Below are 25,837 nucleotides of genomic sequence, written 5' to 3' on the forward strand. Positions count from 1 at the left end.
ATATTGTCCGAAAACGCGTCATTTGACATAATCTTAATTGTGTGTTTCATAACGTTCCACTCCTTTTAAATAATGGCGAATAAATGTCACATACACGTAACGTATCAATAAAGGCAATAACTTGAAAATGATCACGTATTTAATTAATGCCAAGGACCCTTTTCATTACTGCACATATACACCCTGTGTTCAGCAAAGTAAACAACACACTATGACGATATAGTTCCTTGTTTCATTTCCGACATGTTAACTGCGTGTTGGCAAGACAATTAAATTTCCGATGAAATCTTCTAAACCTGAGGACAGAAACGTACGCGAAATTGTAACATCTCTCTACACAGTGACCAACGCAACATTTAGGCATATAAGTCACCTTCAGATGACTTTCAGACATTCTCCAACAATCGATTTTCGATGATTGTGAAATATTTCTCACGTAACTGCAGAGGAGGTTTGGATTCTAATACTAATGTTCTGTTTCTATAAAGTGTCGGCTGCTGACTGATCTGCAAATTCATTCACGAGTTGAAGATAATTGCGAGAAATATAGATATGTATACAAGTTATCGGAATTTTCTAATCTATATTTAAATCATCATCTTCTATACATTTAATCGTTTTGTTATATTGACACGAGAAAATATTCAGGTTCAGTTTCAGGTTTGATTTTTACTGTTAATTCGGACATTTTATTAGTCGTCACTCATACATTATATCACTGAGGACGAATTCCGCGCAGACTTAAGATGACAAAAATAAAGTTATACATTACTAGGAGGATTCCCCAGCCCGGAATAGATTTGTTGTCTTCAACGTGCGACATAGAATTTTGGGACAGTGACGAAGCCATAACTAAGGAGGAGTTACTGAAACATGTTCCGGGAGTCGGGGCGTTACTTTGTATGCTGACAGATAAAATTGACGACGAAATTTTGGCAGCGGCAGGTAATATAATTTTTCAGATTTATTCCCAATCGCAAAGTAAGCAGAAATGGAATGTTTTTTGGGGACATAAAAAAAAATAGGGCTGGGTTAGATCGCTGCTGAACCAGGTTTGAATCTTTACAATGTGCGGCCCCGTGCAGGTCCGGGTGTTAAAAGAATAGGCCTGCAGCACCGCTAAGCTTGTCGTAAAAGGCGACTAAATAGTGCTCAGAACCCTAGCCCGGGGCTAGGGCGCTCTGCCCACAGAGCAACTGGGATGTGTGCCCCAGGCGGTGGAATGGGGTACCCCTGGCGTGTTACATGCTGGGGTTGTCAGGCTATAATACGGAAAACCTGACCGCAAACCATAGTGGTGCACCGTGTTGGGAAAGATGCCACGTTCCTCGCACGTTAAAGAACCCTGCTTTGGTATTCGATAGGAGTAGGCCTGGAACCTTTGCGCTCCGCCACGGGAGGCTAAATTGCCCTACCTTACCCATCCCCCCTTTTTCCAGTGGCAATCAAAATTTGTCGACCCCATTGTCCATGTGTACCATCCCTTTTTCATTTCATCATCATTTCATGTTCATTTTATCATCAATTTCATGTTCATCGTCTGAATATAGCTGAAATATTGCTGCTCGGACGTTAAACCCCAACAAACAAACAAACAAACATAACAATGTGCGTGTGTTTTTCGCAAGTAACTTTTTGAGCGTTCATTTTTACCGGAGTTTCCTTGATTGTTTCCTCGATTTAGTGGAATCTGTCGATCTATTCTGGGAATTTTGGCATGGCTGCAACCATTCGTCTTCATTTTTTCATGTTGGAGTTAGTAGGATAAAATTTCAATTAAAATCGTTCGACTAAATTTCATGAAACTTGACCGAAATACCTAATAAACTGAATATGAAGCATTTTGCTGAATGCTAGAATGAGAACATCATCAGGTTCCGGAATACCTAGACACATTCCACTGGTCTGTTGGGTTTGACGAATAATAACAATATTCTTCAATGTTCGGGGTGGGGAGGTTTCCCGCCATTCTCACAAAAATGTTTCTCTGCTTATATCTATACATGTATCATACATAAATTTCAATGCAGATAATTTGTTCATGTTATTATAAACACAATGCAGAGATTGTAGATGATTAAATTCAAATTACGTAATGCAGACTGTCTGTGATTTTATCGATCGGTAAACCTTCTGAATTACAAATAAGCGTGCTATGGCTGACCAAGAGCGTATCCCAGTCTAGGAATGTACAAGTGAACTATAGGTCTGTTATATAACGCCCCATTTCGTATGATTTTATATTTGTCGCCGACTTACCGAATCTCCTATTATATGAACTGTACTGTAATGTAATATTTGAACAGCTCTAAACTGTCCGATTTCAGTAAAAACAAACAAAAACACGTAATAAAAAATCGCAGACAAAAAATGGGCATTTTCCTCAAAAATTGCATGCATTTGAACCTACCGTCGGGAGGTCAATTCTACCGGAATGATAACTTTTCTACAGTTCTACCAGGGTAACTGAAAATTTACCTCCTTCTGGACATTGCAGTGACCGTGTCAAAATTATCTAGAAAACCCAGTATTCATACCCCAAAATTCGTGTTTCAGTCTTATTTACTTGACTAATCGAGCCATAATTAAAATTGGCAAAAGGTGTTAATTGCTGACTGACCAGTTTTAATTTGTAATTACATGTATCTGAGTATAAATTGGTATTTCAGATTTTACAAATTCTGTTATTTTCTTTCAGGACCGAATCTACGAATCGTATCGACGATGTCTGTCGGGTATGAACATATTGATTTAGAAGCATGTCGAACTAGAGGCATAGCTGTTACCAATACTCCAAACGTATCAACAGACAGTGTATCTGAACTGACTGTATCCCTGTTACTACTGGTAGCCAGGCGGTTATATGAAGGTACTCAGAAATTTTGGTGTCGTCGGCTCAGTGGCGAAGTGCAACCCGTAGTCGTATTCTTGTACTCTCTCTCGCGAATCTTATTTCCGGTTCGCCTAATTTTTCCAAATTTAGCGAACCACCGAAATATGGGTGTAGTTTGGACTGCATCTAACGATTTATCTAGTCTTGCAGATTTTCGAAATCGCCCGATACCTTCAGAAGATATCAAATGAGGATATAAAAAAAACACTAATTAGATTTCCTAAAGAAGGGGTGATAGATATGCACAATTTATTTTATTTTTTATGGGGGGAGGGGTTAATAGGTTTAAAGGTATACATGTAACATACACTTGTACAATGTACTAGTCGTGATTTTGAAACAATTTAAATATCTGCCAGAACTGATATATCGTCTTAATAATTCATCTGATAACAGGCCAGACAGATCGCTTGCTAAAAAAGAAAAGCAAAATGGTCAGTGCTGTAATTTCCAGAAAGATCTGTTTCAACATCAAGGAAATGGACTCTTAAGACTGACCTCTTTTTATTACTTTCTGGTTGAAGAAAGGCACCCAGCCTTTCAGTAGATTGTTTAGAGGTAGAACATGGAACTTATATAAACTTTAACGATTATTTTCACTTCATTATGAAGTAGAGATCTTTGATTTTTTTGGAGTCAGACAGGCAAACACAAAGCAAGTTTTTGGGAGAATTTTTCTTTTGTTCTTTTTTGATTGGTTGTTTGGTTCATGACAACCACCCACATCCTAAACACGTAAGTGGGACTCCACCTAACTTAAAGGATCATGCAAAATGTGATTCATGGGTAAAAAACCCACATATTTATATTTTTGATATTTTGTTTGAAATTTCATAGTAAACAGAAATTAACATGTGATTTTTCATATAACCCGTGATCTTAGGAGATAAAAACTATATAGAATGCACAGTGGATTTCAAAATTAAGGGAGATAACTCTGTAAATGACACTCAAATACAATAAAATTTATTGGATTTTCAATGTTGATTATCACCTAAGAGCAGGCTGATTTGAGTGACTAATTACACATCTCATAGTATAGACCCATAAAACAACTTAATTAAAAAATAAAAATATGTAGCCTTTTTTGGGGGTGTATCACATATTTCAGATTTTGCATGATTCTTAGTTGGAGTGCTACTTAAAAGGACCAACGATATTATTTTCATGTGGATGGGGCAAGGTCAAAATTTTGAAAATACTAATACAAGATCAGGATTCCTGTTTAAAAAATATAATGTTTTAGAAATTCGTCATAAACAAAAAAGAAGACAAAAAGTAAGGTAAGGAATTAAATAACTGTTTCCTAGAATTTATATCAATGACACCCTTATAATATGTGCCTGATGTTTTTATGTATGAAATTTTGAATAGCCTTATCTATTTTACAGGTATTAGAGCAGTTCACGATGGAGAATGGGGCAAATGGAAGCCAATGTGGCTATGTGGAACAGAGTTATCCCACAAAACTTTAGGAATACTCGGACTTGGCCGTATAGGCTATGGAGTGGCCAAGAGACTAAAGCCATTCGGAATAGATCGTATATTATACAACGACGTCTGTCGTGTGAGTTACGCAGACGATGTCGGTGCGTCATTTGCAGACTTCTCTACACTACTAGAAGAATGTGATGTAATTGCCATTTGTTGTAATTTAACACCGCAAACACGACATAAGTTCAACAAAAAGGCATTTGAAAAGATGAAAAACTCTGCCATACTTGTAAATTCCGGAAGAGGGGGCGTAATAAATCACGATGATCTATACGAAGCTTTGAAATCAAAGATGATAGCCGCTGCGGGCTTGGATGTCACCGAACCGGAACCGTTGCCATCGGACCACCCCCTCCTTACTCTACAAAACTGCATAGTTTTACCTCACATGGGGAGCAATACCTGGGAATCTCGGAATAGTATGTCGGAAATAGCGGCACAAAACATTTTGGCAGTGATAGATGGGAAAACGCCAGTAGGAGAAGTTGTCCCCATAGGTGAAAAATGTTGACAGCGTCTGTGTTAGATATGGTGTTGTATGCGACTAAACATCAACATTGTTCAGCATTTTGAAATTATTTTTACAGTTGTTAAATGTTATTGACGGCTTTGTACGTTTGTTGGTTATTGTCAATGATATTAAATTTTAGCTTCCTTATTTTCAGTAGATTTAGTGAAAATGAGAGCAAAGATTTAGTTTCAGGTGGATGGAAATGGCAAAACCAGAACTAAACCTCATTGGTGGAACAAGTCAAGAATGAATTATTAAAGAAACTCTTTAAAATGAAAATTACAGTGTGGTCAAAGGTTAATACGACAAAATATCTTAACCTCTTAGAAAATACCGTCATGGTAGCTATTCTTTGCAATATTGACATTACAGAGGCAATATCAATTAACTTAAAATCATTACAACTCTGTCACACGTAGTATAAAACCAAATATGCACCCCTACACAAATATAATATTAACTGTATTAAGGTCTTACCGAGTCTCTGAATCGGTTGTTAATCAAAGGCAATATTATCTGAAAACAATATTGCCAACTATAATGAATATGCAGTTAAATCTGTTTTAGCAACACCCTATATACAGCCATAAACTGTCTTAAAAGACTATGATTTAAATACCCCTTTGTTTTATTTAATTGCAAAGTTCAAGATGCTCAAGACTAAAATATTTGTTTCCGAATAGGTCCTAGTCAAAATATAAAATTTTAAATTCTTCCATACCTCTAAGAATCAAATGGTCGTTCCCTTAACGTAAATTTGATTGAAAAGTTGCAATTATGAGCATGAACTTTCATAACAAAACTGGTATGTCATTTCTCAGGATTATCCTACTTCTGGAGTATTCGTTTCTTATTTTATTTAACCCGGAACTTTTATCGACTGGTTTAACGGTTAATTTGAACAGATTATCATTTGAGAAAAGAAAACGAAAAATAAATAAATAAATAAATAAATAAATAAATAATTAATAAATAAATAAAAAAATAAATACAATGTAATAAGCTAAAAAAAAAAGAAACTTTTACATTGTTTTCGTTGCAGAAAGAAAGCATGTCTCATTTATAAAGTTATTAGTTGTATAAGTTTATACACAATGAAAAAAATAACAACAACAAATATATGTAACATTACAGAAAACGTTTTGACGTGTGTTATGCTCAAAGGCTCGAACATTGCGCGTAACGTCTAAAAATTACGATCAATTAATGCGCATGGTTATCGTTAGAATGAATAACACTATGTGTTACTGTACCAGTTCATCTGTATTTTATATTATCTTATAGCGGTTAATGCCACTGTCCTCGATGACTCGGTCTAAAGTTTAGGAAAAATCTTTCTCTTTGAGAGTAAAAAGCAAGGATATCATGGTGAGAATGAAGAACAGGATACTGTAAACGTGTTAGTTTTTTTTGCGAATGCCAATTTTCGTCAAGAGAACATATTCACAGGTATCAATTTTCGTGGTTTCAAAAACGTTTAGGCTATAGCACAAAAAATCTGTTTCACTATTACTATTTTTCGAGCTTTCCTGTCTTTATAAGAAATCAAACAAAAGGTGATTCATGCAAATCGAAAACCCGCCGAACTAACTTTTTTTCCTTGTTCTTAATCAGTTACTGATCACATAACCAGTCTTATTTTTTTTCATTTGGAGGTTACACTTTTTTGAGATAAAAAATATATAGATTGTACATGAAATTGACACTTTACAAGAGTTACCGTTGTTTAATCAGACTGATTTTATTGAAATATAAATGTAAGATTTTCTCAAAAGTGCAGATCTGAATATAGAAATAAATACACAGCATATGTAGATTGAAAATGCGTTGTTTGTTCGGTGGGTTTTCTACACCATGAATCACATTATCATAGGCAGTGTCTGAATTTTATGTGGACTGGTAGTTAAGTAGCACTCCAGCCAAGAATAATGGAAAATGTGATTCATGGCTTAAAAGTCTACATATTTTTATTTTTGATATTTTGTTTGAATTGCCATTGAAAACAGAAATTAACATTCGGGTTTTCATATAACCCGTGTTCTTAGGCGATAAAAATCATATTGAATGCGCTGTAGATTTCAAAATTAGGAGAGATAACTCTGTGAATAACACTCAATTACAGTAGGATTTATTGAATTTTTAGGGTTGATTATCTCCTTAGAGCAGACAGATTGGAACGAGTAATTACACATTTCATAGTATAGACCCATAAAACAACAACAAAACTACAAATATGTAGCCTTTTTTGAGGTGTATCACATTTTGCAGATTTTGCATGCTTCTTACATTGTATGTGGACTGGTACTTAATGTATGTACCTTTACAGTATTCACTATTCAGGAATAAAGAATACTAGACCTGAACGAGAGACAAAACATCACAATTCGGGAATATAGAATACCAGACCTGAACGAGAGATAAAACACCACAATTCAGGAATAAAGTATACTAGACCTGAACGATAGACAAAACACCACAATTCGGGAATAAAGAATACCAGACCTTAACGAGAGACAAAACACCACAATTCGGGAATAAATAATACCAGACCTGAACGAGAGACAAAACACCACAATTCGGGAATAAATAATACCAGACCTGAACAAGAGACAAAACACAACATTTCGGGAATAAAGAATACTAGACCTGAACGAGAGACACAACACCACAATTCGGGAATAAAGAATACCAGACCTGAACGAGAGATAAAACACCACAATTCAGGAATAAAGTATACTAGACCTGAACGATAGACAAAACACCACAATTCGGGAATAAATAATACCAGACCTGAAGGAGAGACAAAACACCACAATGCGGGAATAAATAATACCAGACCTGAAGGAGAGACAAAACACCACAATGCGGGAATAAATAATACCAGACCTGAAGGAGAGACAAAACACCACAATGCGGGAATAAATAATACCAGACCTGAACGAGAGACAAAACACAACATTTCGGGAATAAAGAATACTAAACCTGAACGAGAGACACAACACCACAATTCGGGAATAAAGAATACCAGACCTGAACGAGAGATAAAACACCACAATTCAGGAATAAAGTATACTAGACCTGAACGATAGATAAACACCACAATTCGGGAATAAAGAATACCAGACCTTAACGAGAGACAAAACACCACAATTCGGGAATAAATAATACCAGACCTGAAGGAGAGACAAAACACCACAATTCGGGAATAAATAATACCAGACCTGGACGAGAGACAAAACACAACATTTCGGGAATAAAGAATACTTAACCTGAACGAGAGACACAACACCACAATTCGGGAATAATAAATACTAGACCTGAACGAGAGACAAAAAACAATAAATATCACAAATTTTAAAGCTTTCCCAGGATCCATCACTAGTTTAGTAATATATTAAAACCCTAATATTCCACCACGGGCCTGCAACAAGGATAGACCAGAACCAAGGTTCACATTTTCTGTTGTTTACTTTCCGAATGTCATGGCACAATTAATACCTTATCTCAGTATCTGTTTCTCATCTACGTTTTAAAACCAGCTGTTTCATAACATTTACAAGTAAAACAGAAAAATTGATCAAATATCATGATATGAAATGGATTTGTCTCAGTTGGGACAAAATTTCATTAAACATTCATTTCGTCATGGAATATGTAGCAAATAGATGTTGATTTGTACAGTATATCGAATTTGTAGAATATTACGATGGCCGGATTCAGGTTTGGTATTTATTCGATTCTTTATTGCTTATGATAAATTATTATTCTGAAATATATCTGAGTAAATTAGGTAAGAAACATTTCTCATTTACAATATCTGTTCGTGTAGCTGTTATAATGTTTTGTATTATAGATTGATACAGTGTATATGCTATCAGTCTTGCGTTTCGCTACATACGGAGCCAGACGAATATATTTTTTCCCAGTTTAAACCAAGCTTTTGTTTTCATTTCAATTTTAAACTGTGAAGTGGAAATCGGGCATATTCTTGAAATAGAAACCTCTAACTTCGCAACATACGAGCCAGGCGAATACATTTTTTTCCGGTTTAAACCAAGATGCTGTATTTATTTCAATTTAAACTTTGAAGTTGCAATAGGACATATGCTTGAAGAAGTAGAAATCCTTAAGCTCGCTACATACGACCGAGGCGAAGATGAGATTTCTCCAATTTAAACCAAGATTCTATTTATTTCGACGAAAACTTTTGTGTTGGAACAGGGTATTTCTTTAAGTAAAACAAAGAATAAAAATTGGTTGTAGAATCTGTCAACCAATTGACTTCAAGTTCCTAAAAGACAATCATAAAATTTATTGTTCTGATTTTTGCCTTGATATTGCCATTTGTTCTACAGACTCTCCTTTTAAACTATTCCTTTTAACTACTGCCTAGATTTTATCAATTTTGGCAATTTTGTTATTACTCTTCATTCACATATATAAAGGTTTCGTTTTCCATTACATTATCACTGTGCTATGATTTCCAGAACATGTAAACATGGGTAACTATTAACTTACACTTTTTTTTCTTTTGGAAAGTGAGATAACTGATGAAATAAGCATTTCGGAGTGTGCTGTAAATGAGACGAATGCCTTTTGTCCCAAAATGCACCAGAAGCAACCGGAAGGAATTAAGGTGGAAGAACCTGGTAAAACGAAAAGAAATGGTATTTGTTTGTTATACGGACTTCCCTTTTTTACTGTTTTCTAGAATTTATCAGCACGGTAATTTTGTTATTACCCTTCACGAATAACACATTTGTAACGTCAGTGGTGATTGGTTTGGTTCATCACTTTATTTGGCATACTTATCTTACCTCTCAGTCGAATTAGGCGGCGTCCTTCAAATAGTGTTATTCTGACGAAGTCTTTTCGGATTATTATCTTAGAACTGCTTTTGTTAACTGTAAACAATGGATCCCTCTGCAACAAATATATGACAATAACTATCGTTTGTCTTTGCATTTTTTAAAAGAATCATTCTGAAAGACTGTCTCTGTTGTTTTGTCACGAAATATCTAAATGTTCGTTTAATTTGTAAATAAATTTCTTACGTTTTAAGAAGGTATCAAACATTTTAGTAAGGTAGATGCAACCGGTCAGTTGTACATTGTATTTTAGAGTTATTTCCCTTCACATGCTTGTTTGGTAATTTCCGGAGTTCATTATTATAGCTCTTTCGAGAAGCAGCGTGAAGATGATTATGGTAACTTTAATAAGATTATATCGTATTTTGAATATTTATGACGTTTGAAAATGCGTTTGTTTACCAGAAAGTTCGCTAAATGATATAACGTTATGCAGAATGAAATGTCGTATCGTTTATATAGATGCAAGGCAACCACCAGAAGATGTCAATTATGAGGATGAGGATGAAGATGATGTTACTTGGATGTCACACGAAGAGGAAGACAAAAAGATTATAGATGCAGTAATTTTTCTTTTGATAAACTAATTGACAGATTAGGTTTCTTCGAATTAGAAATGATTTATAAAATGTAATAAAATATGCAACTTAACATTAATAAATGAAAAATGCAATGTATACAAAGCAAGGTAGTTATTAGAATATTAAGACATATCTTAGTACACTTGCAATAATTATACTAGTTATAATAATAATAATAATAATAATAATAATAATAATAATATTCAGTCATAACGGAAAAAAATATGCATTAAGACTCAACAGCAAAGAAATAAAACAAAAACAAGAAAAAATAGAAACAAAGGACGCAAAACAAGCTGAATACACGTAACAATATTTAGACAACATTTGCGACGAAAAATGATGGGAACCATGATTCCGAAATCAAAGGATAACGAGTAGAGAAGGGTAAATGTTTCCTGTTTTTCTTTAAACCCCCACAGAGTTGCTCATAAAATGTCACTTCAAGGATAGACGAAAGATGACAGGAAAACTTTGATACGGTAAACAAATTGGATCTCATGGTGCAAATGGATACACCACACCCATTCAACATCAACACAGAAAATGCATTATTAACATGAAAGAAGAATTGACTAGTTGCAATCTATCTCTGACAATATTATATCGTCAGAGACTGTAAAAAGGCAATATTGAAGAGTTGTCAAAATTTCGAAAATGAATTATACATTTTCATTATTCATTACAGCTAAAAGAAGTCGCAATGAAATGCACCCATGCTAATCCCAAGAAGAGACCGACTGCCTTCGAGGTTTTGCAAATCCTCGCCAAAGTTTATGAGCCACCAAAGGAACCGTTCTCTTTTGCAGAATGTATGAGGACCCTCTGCTCAAATGAGGATGAATTCGAATACTCTACAACAGAAACTTCAATCACTAAGACAGAATAAGATATAGAGCAGGCATGACTATTTTCAAGTATAGGTTTAAATGTAATTTATTCTTTAAAGACAGAAAATCTTTGAATTATTCATATATGTCGCAGTGAACAGATAGGTAATTTTGAAAAGGGGCCAATTTTCCGGATTTTAAAAAGAAAATTACAATCCGAAGTGCTCATTGAAACCATATAGTTTTCTTTCAAAAGAAAGGACCATATCAAGCCAGAGAGGGCAAATGGCCCATGACCCCTGCCTTCCCAACCCATGATATCATATAAGTCACGTTTAGAAGGAGACAATAAATCGACCTGTAAACCACTCTGTACGGTTTACAGATTTATTTGATAAAATGAAAATACTCAATATCAAATTAATGTAGACGTTGTTAAGACAACCGGATGTCTTTCATAATTAACTGACAATTTCTTTATTGTACCAACACAAGTCTGTTGCTAATAGGCTAAATACCACGTTTTAGTTTATTGTAATGAATACATGTAACATCCACAATATAACTCTAAATAAAACTAATTGCAAAAATGTAAAAAAAAATTAATTTGATTTGTATCAATCTTTCTGATTGGTTGGTTCTCTTCGAGCAACCAAGTTGTTTTTGAATAACCTGGCTTGGTACTATGACGTCATTAACATCGATTGGTCCGCATGCACTCCGCAATTCAAATAACCCCAAACGAAATAACGATTACAAATAAATTCATACTATTTCATCATTCATTAAAAAAAGGTAAAATTTATTTCGTATAACCTGTTTCAAATATTAGAAATATTTTTAAAGGATTTTTTAATGACAGAAAATCTTAAAATTATTCATATATATCATATAATCCACGTTTAGACAAAGAGACAATAAAACGACATGTAAACCACTTTGTACGATATAAAGGCTTGGGTAACAGTTTTGATCAATTGGAAATGTTTATTACCAAACTGAAGTAGCCGTTGTTAAGAGTATTATATGTCTTTTTCAATTGACTGAGAACTTCTTTGTTGTAACATCATAGGTGTGTTACTAAAAGGCAAAATACCTAATTTGTAGTTCAATTTAATTGAATACATGTAACATACACAATATAACCGTCTAAATAAAACCTACTGCAAAATTCATACCGACATGGTCGAATACGTGAACATCTACGTTGACCAAGCTATATATCACTTAAAAAATCATAGGACGGTTAATGTGTCAGATAAACTCTCGTCCCACTGTTTCCATCTTTCATGGAATAACTTTACTATTTTGGTTTCCTGTATATGGTATCATTTTGTCGTAAGTTTAATTACCACCTCGATGATCTAGCTGGAGCATGCTCGCCTCTAGTATGAGAGATCGTGGATCCGATCCCTGGCGAAGTCATACCTGATATTTAAAATTGGAATATGCACGCCATTTTTAGGAGATATAATGGCGACAGATTTTGTTTGAAGTCAGCAAGATTTGTCTAAGTTGGGTGATATATTTCTAATGAATATGGGCTTTTGCTTCTATGTGACTGTGAGTATGAACTACCACAATAACAATCCGACTTTATGTATTTGTCTTGTACGAGGCAATATCAAAATTAAACATTCTCGTCCTGAAATGGATAAGGTATTTTCAATGGGATGTTAACTTACAAACATACAAAACAAAACAAAAACTAACCCAAAAATACAAATATATAGATCAAAAGTGAAAATATTCGTTTTTTGCATAATATTACAACACAATCAATAATCAATAAAAAAACTCTTTTCACATAAAAAGTTCAATGAACAACAGATAACTTTAATTGATATGAGATTTTTATGACTTTTTTATGTGTTTATTAATTCGTTTGTTATAATCATTTGTTTTTTTTCATGGTAGTCCTAAACATAGATAAACATATGACAAGCATTTGTTACAATTTGTCCTGAGTAGTCGCATAGAGTACTGCTTGTACATGTTTTATTGTTATTTCATTGCACTCTAATTTTGTATTGTGTTCGAGAGGACAACTCGGGTAAGGGTAAATCTATTTCTTTGACAGTTAAAGCAAGGCTACCTTGATAAGAATGCGGGACAGAATATCCATAATCTAGGGACAAAGACAAGACCAATTAGACTGACATAACACCAATAATAGCATAAATTAACTTGATGAATACACATATAGAATTTAAAGAAAATAAATTAAAAACACATCTACAGATTCCCCTATAAAACGGGAGTACGACAAAGGTGCAACGATAGGAATTTCTAAAAACACTATTAAGTTGCCCATATGGTGTCTATTCCAAAAACATAAGTTAGGACGATATATTGTTTGCGTGGAATGGTTTTTCGAAATGACATTGAAAACAAAATTTATGAAGTGGAGATAATGTCTTCCTTTGACAAGTTCTTTTACAAACAAATCGGCCAGATATTACGATATGAAATAGAATTTCCAAGTGACAATATTTCAGATGGGCATAATATCATTTATCATTAAGTTCATCGTGTTGTATGTAGCAATCAAATGTTGATTTAAATTTGAAGGATATCATAATTTGATATTATTCCATTCGTTTATGTTAAGATCATTTATTATTCTGAGATATGTCTATACTCGGCGTCACATAAATAAGATACTGTTAAAATTTGAATATTTTCTACGACTTTATTGACACCTACCGTCGATTAAATTGTCTGAAATGACTTGCTCGTTCGTTTAGACAAACGGCTTCTCCCTTAACATTGAATCGTTAAATTCCGGTGAGATTTTAATTCTCGGACCCATTGTCAAAAGTCGGCCATGTTTGCATGGTTGAAGTATCTGTCAACCAATTGATTTTACGTTCCAATAAGACACACATTTACTTTTCAAACAGAATTTAACGGTGGTATAATGCTTGAATATATGGTTAAACATTTTAACCAAAGCAAAAATCCCTAAATTTATTTTGAATATTCATTATTATACCTCTTAGAAGGCCTTCTTCAAGGTCTGGTCCATGCTACCAGTTTTTGGTGGAGTCCGAGTTGCTCATTTACTTTTGTTACTTTGTATGTATTATATCAGTTACTCTATTTCCTTTGTTGTATTTGTCTGTTTTCTATTTTCTATGCATGGTCTTTGTCCCAGAATTACATCCTTTGATTTCTGCTGGAATCTTGGTTCCCTTTGCTTTTGTTACTTTGTATGCATGATTTTAGTATTTTGTGTTCTTTGTTGTGTGTCTGTTTTCCGTGTCTGGTCTTTGTCCCTGCGTTGCATTCTTTTGAACACCGCTATAACCTTGGTTCCTTTAATCACCCTTTACAAAAGAAACTTCAAAAACAGAGCCTCCATGATTTACATACTACACGGTATATGATTTACATATGAATTGATCATCACGCGTTGCGCAATTTAAAGTGTATACGCAAATTATAAAGTCCAGTTTTTACTTTCTTCCATATCTTTTTTTCATACTTACAAACTTAAATCCGCTTCTGTGGTCGTTGTTGGATATGTGACAAAGACGGTCTAATTGTAAAGTTATCGTTGTAATTGTCTTTGTATAATTTTTTTTGTTTTGGAAAATATAGACCCACTACATCACATCCTTTTAAAACAAACTGTTTATATTGTTTTTGAATTCCAAAACAAAGCTATTTCGATATTTGTCATATTTATATTAATATTTTAGTCAAAAACAAGACTGAAAATGCGTCATGTATCTTTTATATTGATACTGCTGGTTTTTAACTCCTTGCATTTTTTTCAGACTTTAGTATTTTTGGAAAATAATTAAATGTTGGTCAACAAAATTGTCACGATGATATATTACATGACAAAAAATATAAACATATGCTTTTAATACACCTGATAGCGTGGTATCGGAAAGAAGTTTTTTAATAACTTCATATCGAAAAGAAAAAAAAATAATCGTATAGCAAGCAGCGTTAGCGAATATACCGAATCTGAGAAATAAGAAAGCACCAATGTCATGCCTCCTATAGACGTTACAAAAAAAATACACTTATTGTGCAAAGGAAATGATGTCATCAAATAATGATTGCCACTATAAACTACCCCACTAACGGTTGTTTACTTGTAAAATACTTGTTCAAATTTATCTCACCATCACTAAAATATACGATACTCTGTTGAAGACAAGTTACGTAAACATTCCACACGAAAGCATTTAGTAAATTTCAACAAAAATGCTATTATGCCACTTTTTCGCCGATTACTCATTGATGACACTGTTGATTGAAAAAAAATTACTTAAGACATACTTCATGAACCAATTACGTACAAAATAAGTACATTGCAAAGGTTCTTGTCACTAATCTCGTACTTTTATCTAGAAGAACTGTTTTGTATGTTTCCAGGAATCCCCTCCTTTGTCATTTTGTCTCGTCATGCAACATGTTTAGAATACCTCCGCGATGTATTCTACTATCCGTGCTCCGGTAGTTACTTGAACAGATCTTAATTTTGCAATATTTTAAAATTGTTTAAACCTTGCAGTCTAAAAATTCAGATTACAACACGAGAGCATATCGAAGGATTTTATTCACACTTAGCACATTGTCTTGTACTATAATATAAAATACAGTGATTTTATCAATCCCGTATCGACTTATCAATATAAAACACAACTCAAAGTTGATTCGAACCACTATCTTGTTTGTAATTATCAAATTATCCAAACAACATCAAATTAGTTTAAAGAGGAAGGAAACGAAATACTGACCTTAAAATAACCTTATTGTCATTAGTATCGTAGCCATGGTCAGGTCAGCAGCGCTATCCGAGGCAACATCCGGGTTATTTGTCACGTGTATCCCTCGTTTGTGACACTGTCAATGTGGTCAGTCCTCACTCACATGGTTGCCACCGTTTTATGTTCGGGTCCTGGAAAAATACTTTTGACCTTGGGACAGATGGGGTACATTTTGTATTCTTAGCAATTCCGTCTGCCTGTCTTTAAATACATTTAAAAGTTTTGTGAGGCCGTAACTAAATGAGTAATGTATGCTCTTGTATGATGTTCGAGGTTATTCATGTGAAGGTTAAGAGAAGTCGGTAGAGGAATATATAACCTGTTCTGTTGGTAATTGAAAGACTGTCTGTTCGTCCGTAATACAATTTAGAGTAAGTTAGGATAAATGAGAAGTAGCCAATAAGCCTTTCATAATAACTTTTACAATAGCATAATCATTTTCAGAAATATGTTTGACATTGTTGTTTTATACGAGTCGCAATGTTTGTAACGGCATCAGCTTCATGAAAAAGAGTTACAAACTGTATCAAAATGAAAATATTCCTAGATATATGCCATGATGAGGTGAAATAAATTATCATTCGTTTTGTGTATCATTTGATACGCGTTGATTTATGCCACACTAAGGAGAATATATGTTGTAGATCAATCGGTCCAATAATTTAAATGTAATGTCATTCAGTCACATTTCTTACAAACAAACGCATAACGTCCAGTATTTTTCTAACAAAATAAAGTTTGAAACAGTACCCTCTTTGCATTTAGGGGACATGCATTCTTACTATCGTCAAATTTCAGTTCGTTCTTCGTATAATATTCAACATTTTTTAGAGATCGAATCTCTATGCATTTTTTTTTATCAAAAACTTGCAAGAAATTAATTTGTCTTTTTTTTCAATTTACCCTGTAAAGCACCAAACACATCATCACGTACGGTCTTGTGATGTCAATTACATTATTGCAGAACAATTGAATTGTTGAATGTGTAGACAACAGTTACTAAGCCTATATATAGGCTCTTGGCAAAATACGGGAGTACAAAAAGCCGATATATAGGCTATTTGGCGAAGTCAGGGTTAAATATAAAAAAATTATTATAAGTGGAAAAGTATGATTTTAGAGAAGGATTTAAGTATCGAACTGCAACGATCACGAAGTTAATTGATGAATGATTGAAATATGTAATGACCCATCCCCTGTTGTATTTTGACTTGTCAAGAATAGACTAGAGCTGACTTGTAAAACCTCTCTTGAATGGTATTAACTTCCCACATATACCATATTCCTACCGATTGCCCTACACTACACCGGATGGAATTTCCATTGCATATTTCTAATCAATTATGTTCTTTAACATTTAAATTGTTATTTTTATTTTAATTTAATACATGTTTATATCTTTAATCACTTTAAAAAAAACTTATGTACCCCAACCTCTCCATTCAAAATCCTAATACCCCGTACAATATTCCCATCCTCTCATTCCATATCCACCCATTTTCCATGCACCTCCCCGTATATATAGAAAGGGATGTTTCCCTATCTCAACAAGACAATGACAGTTACGGGTTATCATCATGACCACAAGACGAGTTGGTGAGATTGGTTTTGTTGACTTGTTGCGATAATAATTTCGACACTTTTTGTTAGCTATCTGGACAAGTCTTTTGAATGCGTTAATTATATCGATATATTATGTCAACTTATTAGGCGAGTTCCGAATAAGGGATTTCGAGGATTTAACAACCTCACATATGGGCTATATTTATATCTTCGGAAAGGTCTTTTATCGTAGGTTTTGAATTGCTTGATTTAAAAATAGGAAGTAGCTACAATTATTTTAAAACTGCAAAAACATGAACAACAACAACAAAAAATGAATTTTTCAAGATATTTATAGAAAATTGTGGTTGAAAAAGAAAATATATTGAAATATCATATCAAATTGTTATTTATTCATGTTTAATCAATCGTAATTCATTGTAAAATTATATTCGCGGGAAGTTTTCTGGAATTTTATAAAGTATCTAGTAAACTATTTGTTTGGGGGTTTCGATATAGAACGACCCGCATTTTTTTAAGACAGAACGCGGGAAAATGTAATAAAGCGATAGCTTTTGAGTTTTCACGTATTACAATAATAGCAGTAACATGTGTATTATATCAAAGGCAAAGTTTGATTTTTTTATGTTTTTGACCCGTTCGTGTAACAGCACGCCCGTCTATCTGCTTCCGTAATACTTCAGACTTTTGTGACTGATAGGCGATTTTCATAGAAATCGATCAATGGACAATATTTTTTTGGTACATAACAGTTGAATTTTTATAAAGAATAATCAAAGGAACCAAGGTTATAGCGGTAATCAAAAGAATGTAATCCAGGGACAAAGACCAAACATGGAAAACAGACATACACAACAAAGAACATAAAGTAACTAAAGTCATAAATACAAAGTAACAAAAGCAAATGAGCACTCGGACTCCATCAAAAACTGGGAGCATTGACCAGGTGCACCGGTAGAGTAAGCGTCATCTGTTTGTCTAGAAACATCCGCCGAGTTGCTCATAAAAGTCTGGGGTTGACGAAAGAGGAACCTTGAACAAATCACTTTTCATGGCTCAGATGGATACACCGTAACGATCCATGAGTTCATGATGACGACCATAAAACTTCTGTAGTAGTGGCTTCAAGATTTTAGCAACATAACCCTTTGCCAGAAGTGCTAGTGCTGTAAAAAAGTCTGCGTAGTCTCGGCAAGCTCTGGCATAACGTATGCACAGAAATTGTTGACATATATGCTCACATATATCTACAGACCTCCTCTTGGGTTACAGCTAACAATAGGATAAGCTATACTGATATTGCATATATGCTTGTTGAACACAGTCCACAATATTGTGGATGAAATCTTTTTTGTTTATTGCCTGGGTGTTTAATCGACAACTGTTGATTCTCTCATTGCATTGCCAAGTATTTAATGTTTATTGCGGCTTACTTCCTCACAAACGTGAAATGAACTGTTTTAGCATTCATGTCAAATTTGACATCATATTTGCGAAAAACGGTGTTAATATGTGTAAAAATATGCAATGCTTGTCAGCTACCATCTAATATCGTGATATGAAGCATACATTCTATGATAGTGTAAGGTCTCATCTATAAATTTTGACCTACGGTGCAGTTGCAAATTATGCCAATCCTTAACACCAAGGTGTATAGAGCCTTTGTATGCAACATATTAAATTTACGTCATTGATCTTCATTAAGTGTATACATCGCTTCAATATGTTCGCACTATATTCAGAAAGACTAATAAAAGTTCATATATACAAAAGTATGTTATTTTAACACGAAATCGAAGCAATGTTAGCTTTTTGTGCTGTTTAAGGGGAGTTAACAATAATATCGTTGCATTTGATTATGTATGGTCCAATTTTCTTTTATGAAGATATCCTCCCTTTTTATAGAAAAATGTTTTATATTTATATTAAAAGAAAAATAATTTAGCACAAAAGTTTCAAAATACATGGGGTTGACTATCACTGTTTAATAACAAGCTTTTCGACTTGTCTTGCGAGATTTTTAGAAAAAGTGTGATCATAAGAAACTTTTACGACCATTTCATGCTATAAGGACCGTTTTGTTAATCCATAACAAAAATATCTATTTGTTAGGTAGGTGCATTAAAACCTTATAGGGTGGCCTTTCCTAAATTGGCACTCGCCTGTATCGTAATGGTATATTATCTTGCCGTAATATTTATCTTGGCAACAGGTCAGATCGATGGCAATTATATGCCACCATACTATTTGCAGTTTGTTTAAAATGCATGTAAAAGGGCAAGCGAGAAAAACAGGAAATAATCCGTAACGAATATATGGATTTATACTTTCAATTAAGACGTTTTGAGAAAATTGATTTGGTGGTTGAATTTAATAAAAGCGACATTTCACATAATCGGAATTATTTGTGTCCACTCCTTTAAATTGTGGGTAAAAGTCACTTTTGTTACATATGACGTATCGATCAAGGCCAAAACTTGAAATTAATGATGTACTTAATTAATGCCCATTACCCTTTTAACTATTGCACACACACACACTCCGTGTTCAGCAAAGTAATCGTCACACTATCACAATATATAGTTTCTAGTTCCATTTCCGACATATTTACTGCATGTTGACCAGAGATTCGAATTTCCGATGAGATCTTCTAAACCTGAGGACAGAAACGTACACATCTTTCTACACAGTGACCAATAGAAAATTTAGGCATGCAAGTCATCTTCATTCGACTTTCATAGTGCGGACCAAGAGCGTACCCTAGTTAAACAATTTACAAAAGTCTTTCATATGTGTCACTTACTTGCTGTTTACATGTAATATTTCATAGAATTTAGATGACCAAACTAGACTTTCTTTTCGGATAAATAGGTATTTATCGCAGTTTAAGTTATCACTTTTAGCAGTATAAATCGTTATTGATCTCAGTATAAATTGGTATCTTTCTAAGTTATTTAGTTTCTTTTTCAGTATTTATTTCACATTTTACAAAGTCCGTTTACTCCTTTTCAGGTCCGAATCTACGAATCGTATCGACGATGTCTGTCGGCGATGAACATATTGATTTAGAAGCATGTCGAACTAGAGGCATAGCATATACCAATACTCCAAACGTATCAACAGACAGTGTATCAGAACTGACTGTATCTTGTATGAAGGTATCTTGACCAACTTACTCAGAAATTTTGGTGTTGTCGGCTCAGTGCAATCTGCCATTTCCATTTTCTTGAACTACATTGTATCTACAACAAACAAGTAATCATATTACCGGTTAGTCTCATACGCTAGTTTGTTGTGAACTACAGAGCAAGGGCACGGTTCAGACGGCATCTTCATTATCTGATTTTTTTTTTTTTAATATTTAAAATCTTTGAAATCGCTTTTCAAAGAATTGAACTTCCATCGATATACCTGCCAAAAATCAAAAGATCTAAAGGGATCCCTCATACAGAGGAGGATTTATATATAAATTAAAATTGGGGGGGGGGGATTGTATGAAAGATGAAAGACATAACATAAAATGTATCTAAATTGTATTAATATTGCTCTAATAATAAAGTTAAATAACCGACAACACTTGTTTATCTTCTTATTAATTAACCTGATAGCAGACATGACAGATTGTTCATGCTATCATTTTTACCTTATTTTGCAGATATATGAAAGTTTAAAAAAGTCTACAACGTTATTTCCGAAAATAACTTTTAAGATCGCCTATAGATTTAAGGAGATAGACCTAAGGTAAGGGACACAACTTTTACAAATCAGTGGAACGTTTGTATTCAGGCTTTATACCAATCTCACGTAAGCATCAAAGTAACTTGGATTAATTTCATTTTGTTTCAAATGAAAGCGTGAAAGGCTTTGGTGAAATTAAATAATGATACAAACATATCACTGCTTTCAAGAATTATGTCCATTACCCTAGGTATACCTCTTTAAATTAATATCAAGAAAATGAAATATCAGGACTTCCATTATTTTTTTTTTATATACCTTATTGGTTGTTAAAGGTTACTCAGCCTTTCAATAAATTATTGAGACGACAAACGTAATCTTAAAGAAAAAACGTAAACAAATATACTCCATATGAATCATTGAAAATGTTATAAAACATACAGGTACAATACACGCTTTTGATTGAAAATCATGGAAATTTTAAGCAAGCTAAATCTATGATAATATATGATAATAAGCAAGTTTTTAGGAGATAAATTTTGCTTTCGTTCTTTTGTGATTGCTTGTTTGCTTCCTGACAATCCTTACTCTCCTCAATGCTAATAATGGATCAAAGATAGTATTTTCATGTGAATGGGGCATGGTCAAAATTCCTGTTAAAAGCTATAATGAATTAAAATTTGTCAAAAATAAAACAAAGAAGACAAAAGTTGGGTGAGGAATCCAATGACTGCTATTATTTATATTAAAGACACTCTTTTAATATTTACTTTATCATACATGACTATTGTTTTTGATTGGACAAATTTGAATAACCCAACTATTTTACAGGTATTTGAGCAGATCACATTGGAGAATGGGGCAAATAGAAGCCAATGTGGCTGTGTGAAAATAGTTATCTCACAAAACTTTAGGAATACTAGATGGTATAGACTATGGAAAAGCCAAGAGACTAAAGCCATTCGGAACAGATCATATTCTATACAACGACGTCTGCATCGTGAGTTAGGCGTCAATGCGTCCTTTGTAAAACTCTCTACTCTAATAGAAAATGTCATGTAATAGCAATCAATTTGTTGTAATTTAACGGAACGAACACGACATAAGTTCAACAAAAAGGCATTTGAAAAGATGAAATACTCTGCCATACTTTTAAATTCTGGAAAAAGAAATATTTTAATTCACGATAATCTCTACGATGCTTTGAAATCAAATATGATAGCCGCTGCGGGTTTGAGTGTCACAGAACCGGAACCGTTGCCATCGGACCACCCTCTTACTCTGCAAAACTGCATTGTTTTACCTCACATGGGGAGCAATACCTGGGAATCTCGAAACAATATGTTGGATATAGCGACACAAAACATTTTGGCACTGACTCCCGTAGGAGAAGTTTTTCCAGTTTGTGAAAAATGTTGACATCGTCAGTATTAGATATGGTGTTGTATTTGACCAAACATCTTTTTAAATTATTTTTACAGTCATTAAATATTATGAATGGCTTCGTAAGTATGTTGGTTATTGTCACTGATATCAAAATTTAGCTTCCTTTTTTCAGTAGATTTAGAGAAAATGAGAGCATAGACTTAGTTTCAGGGGGAGGGAAATGTTAAAAAGCTAAACAAAATATCAAGGTGGAACAAGCCCAGGATGGACGAGTAAATATTTAGAGTCCTATTTAGATAAAAGCTTTACAATAAAAATTACAGTGTAGGCGAAAGTTGATAAGACAAAATATTCTAGCTTCTTAGAAAATGCTACCATGGTTACTATTTATTGTGAGTATTGATTTTATCAATATAATAGGAACTATGTCAATTAGCTTATTATAATCTTTACAACTCTGTCATATGCAGTATAAAACCCAACATGCACCCCTATATAAATAAAATAATATGATTTTAGGCTATGACTATGATGGACGGAGCTCAATGTTGCCTTCAAACTACCTTTAAGCTGCACACATTTGATTTGGGTTGCCTTTCTGACTGTCACTATCATAGTTTTCAAATTGCATGAATTAACAGTTTAAACATACTTTTTATTCAAAAATATATTCTGGAAAATAACATGTACCAAAACAACCATGAAAAGTGCCGTGATCCCAGTCATATTTAAAACTCCGTCGTGGACGGCCTGTTGTCGTTATTTTCGGTGCATCGTTATGTTGTTCTGGATGAAGTCTAATTTGGCGAGGAGAATTTGCATATCTCCGGTTACTTCGAGCAAGGTAATATCATATAGAGGGCATCTCGGTTGGTATAGCATGTACGGAGGACCCAAAATGTCAATTATGGGATCTACGTAAACCATTATAACTTTGAACACTTTGCGCATAGTGTCATCCCCGAATTAGGGCAACCATATTTCTCTTAGATGTTGCTTTTCTAAGGGGCTACACAATAGGTATAGTGAATAGAGGGCATCTCGGTTGGTATAGCATGTACGGGGGACCCAAAGTGTCAATTATGGGGTCTACGGACGTAAACCATTATAACTTTGAACACTTTGCGCATAGTGTCATCCCCGTATTAGGCCTATCATAAGGGCTACACAGTAGGTATTCCTTTTATCATTTTTGGGAAGTGCGTAGAAATACTTGTTTGACGATAAAAGTCCAAAAAGAAAACAGACATGGGTATGGATTTCTGTATAATTGACATAATATCATTTCTGTGGGTAATTAATGCGTTTAGTAGCTGTAAGAATTATTTAACAAGTTGTAAGGTAGATGTTATTGTGCACTATATTCGAGGTACACGAATGGGCAGGCTAAAATCACTACTACTGAAATCGTGAAATTATTAAAAAAGAACAAAAAGAACAAATCAAAACAAAACAGAACAAAAATGACCAAAACCTTAAAACAAATTTGATCATTTAAATAGAGAAAGTGAAGTATATAAAATATATATCTAAATCTTTCGAATATAGATATATTTCTTATCATTACTCTGTCAAAAACAATCATATAACCAAGACAAAAATACAAAAATTACAAAAGAAAAATCCCGAAATCGGAGTAGAATCGTGTTTTTAACAATTTCAAAGAAATGACTAGTTATTAATTCATATTTTAAATCCTCGACTCGACATAATACATTATATAGTACATGTATTTAATATTATGATGAAATGATAACTTACCTTGGAATTAATTGGCATCTGATGACACCGTCCACAAAACATGCATCGGCACCAAGGATTTTCTGTAGTTTTATAAAGGTTCTAGTAATGCGATACTCCGTCGAGGTAGGCTTTGACATTTTTATTTTTCTAATTTTATCAGACATGATAAAGAGATAAGAATGGGCACATAAATTTCACACTTCAGTATTTAAGGAAACTCTTTATTTTGTTATCTTAGTGTGGAAAGAACTTCTCCTTCATAATCCTTGCAATTGGTGGGAGATAATTACGTAAAAGTTCGTAAACTGTATGTGTACCCGATCTAAATCTCAACCTAACGTAGTATACATGTGAATAACTACAATATATAATAGGAAGACACCGTGCAATCCCGGCTTGGTATCATAGGTCAGCCTTGGTCACGGCAAAGCATTGAATTAATCTGACCTGATAGAGTGCAGTCGTGGATAAAAAAATATCAATATTCATATAACCTGGGATACCGACGGTGACTGTAGGTCTACCCCCACCCTAATATTCACAACTCCAAAACGCCGCCCATCACGCTTAGGGGTAATTACTCTGTGAAATATATTATTCGACCTATGCACAGTATATTCTAGGGACAAAATATATAATTCATAAAGAAAGTGATTCATTTTCTATGTGACGATTTTTTTTGGTCATTTGTTTAATTTTTTTTTATTGATAAAGAGTAAATATAGCCTGAAAACTTCACCACGATGTAATAACTGTGAATAACGCAAAGCAATTTTTGTTGTTATCTGTCAGGATTCGACATGTATGAAAATACTACCTGCACTCTAGCGCCCTCAGCCACTTCATATTCTTTTAATGAACAAAGTTGACACATATCCAATATGGACAGACATGTTGAACACAGTCAATTATTCAGCAGCAATATATATAAGCACAAGAACGTACTTTCAATAATTTGTAACCAACATTAATATTATTATAGTTAAGTCGCCAAAACGAAGTTTTGCAACTTGTGTGTTTTTGATTTTTCTTCTTGTGAACGTAAAGATGTCCGAGCGATGACTCGGCGACCGTTTATTTGATTCATACCAAACTCAAAAATCAAGCATACTTAGGGGTTGTGCATGCAATTTATGAATTTTAAAATAGCCACCAAAAAAAAAACAAAAAAAAAAACAAACAAAAAAAACACCCGAAAATGAGAAAACAATCCATAAAATTACTGGAACTATTTAGTTACAAGTGTGAAAGTAAATATAAATAGCAATTATTGACTTGCTGTCATCACAGGTATCAACACTTTCTTTAATAAAGCCGCATTTTTTTCAAAATGGTCTTCAAATCGGCAAAATTTCGACATTGTTTGATTTTTCTAGGGATAACATAAACACGGCCTTCTAATATCAATGTTGGCTTCATAGTTTGGTTGATTCCGACTGTTTGCAGGTTTTGACAACTTTTGTGTTTTGCATGTATGCAAACACAGTATCACTTGTTTTATTT

General features: G+C 33.8%; 3 protein-coding genes and 1 long non-coding RNA gene across 7 annotated transcripts; 3 read left to right on the top strand and 1 right to left on the bottom strand.

The window, feature by feature from the left end:
• Nucleotides 1–97: 97 nt before the first annotated feature.
• On the top strand, nt 98–5,045 carry LOC148601469 (glyoxylate reductase/hydroxypyruvate reductase-like). The gene is made up of 3 exons (XM_088556550.1): nt 98–945; nt 2,699–2,869; nt 4,285–5,045. Exons 1-3 carry the CDS (start codon nt 747–749, stop codon nt 4,896–4,898), a joined length of 984 nt encoding a protein of 327 aa, XP_088412676.1. The 5' UTR covers nt 98–746; the 3' UTR covers nt 4,899–5,045.
• A 142-nt stretch (nt 5,046–5,187) lies between these two features.
• LOC148601470 (uncharacterized) lies at nt 5,188–11,308 on the top strand. Its single transcript, XM_088556557.1, has 4 exons — nt 5,188–8,618; nt 9,438–9,565; nt 10,229–10,329; nt 11,036–11,308. The coding sequence occupies exons 1-4, from the start codon at nt 8,605–8,607 to the stop codon at nt 11,234–11,236; spliced, it is 444 nt and encodes a 147-aa protein (XP_088412683.1). The 5' UTR covers nt 5,188–8,604; the 3' UTR covers nt 11,237–11,308.
• LOC148601471 (uncharacterized) lies at nt 9,559–24,491 on the bottom strand. Of its 2 annotated transcripts, XR_015917345.1 has the most exons (4): nt 24,353–24,491; nt 20,704–20,769; nt 20,041–20,183; nt 9,559–9,821 (listed from the first exon to the last, which is right to left on the bottom strand). It is a non-coding gene; the product is annotated as an uncharacterized LOC148601471 (long non-coding RNA). The 2 variants fall into 2 exon arrangements; XR_015917344.1 differs by lacking the exon at nt 9,559–9,821 and having other exon boundaries at nt 19,878–20,183.
• On the top strand, nt 12,136–23,022 carry LOC148601472 (uncharacterized). 3 transcript variants are annotated; one of them, XM_088556560.1, is made up of 4 exons: nt 12,136–12,515; nt 20,540–20,685; nt 21,183–21,268; nt 22,037–23,022. In XM_088556560.1, exons 1-4 carry the CDS (start codon nt 12,500–12,502, stop codon nt 22,092–22,094), a joined length of 306 nt encoding a protein of 101 aa, XP_088412686.1. In that variant the 5' UTR covers nt 12,136–12,499; the 3' UTR covers nt 22,095–23,022. The 3 variants fall into 3 exon arrangements, with proteins under 3 accessions (XP_088412686.1, XP_088412685.1, XP_088412684.1); XM_088556559.1 differs by lacking the exon at nt 21,183–21,268 and having other exon boundaries at nt 12,136–12,740; XM_088556558.1 differs by lacking the exon at nt 21,183–21,268.
• Nucleotides 24,492–25,837: the final 1,346 nt, after the last annotated feature.

The sequence above is a fragment of the Perna viridis genome, chromosome 12, assembly GCF_037379345.1.
Source record: "Perna viridis isolate PV_CMFRI_1.1 ecotype Kerala chromosome 12, ASM3737934v1, whole genome shotgun sequence".
NCBI lineage: Eukaryota > Metazoa > Mollusca > Bivalvia > Mytilida > Mytilidae > Perna > Perna viridis.

Bases quoted from the DNA above. Each gene is read 5' to 3' on its own strand.
- LOC148601469 (XM_088556550.1), top strand. From the start codon at position 747: ATGACAAAAATAAAGTTATACATTACTAGGAGGATTCCCCAGCCCGGA. The intron at 946-2,698 runs GTAATATAATTT...ATTTTCTTTCAG, and splicing joins CGAAATTTTGGCAGCGGCAG to GACCGAATCTACGAATCGTA. The intron at 2,870-4,284 runs GTACTCAGAAAT...TCTATTTTACAG, and splicing joins AGCCAGGCGGTTATATGAAG to GTATTAGAGCAGTTCACGAT.
- LOC148601470 (XM_088556557.1), top strand. The intron at 9,566-10,228 runs GTATTTGTTTGT...TCGTTTATATAG, and splicing joins TGGTAAAACGAAAAGAAATG to ATGCAAGGCAACCACCAGAA. The intron at 10,330-11,035 runs GTAATTTTTCTT...TATTCATTACAG, and splicing joins ACAAAAAGATTATAGATGCA to CTAAAAGAAGTCGCAATGAA.
- LOC148601472 (XM_088556558.1), top strand. The intron at 20,686-22,036 runs GTATCTTGACCA...ACTATTTTACAG, and splicing joins TGACTGTATCTTGTATGAAG to GTATTTGAGCAGATCACATT.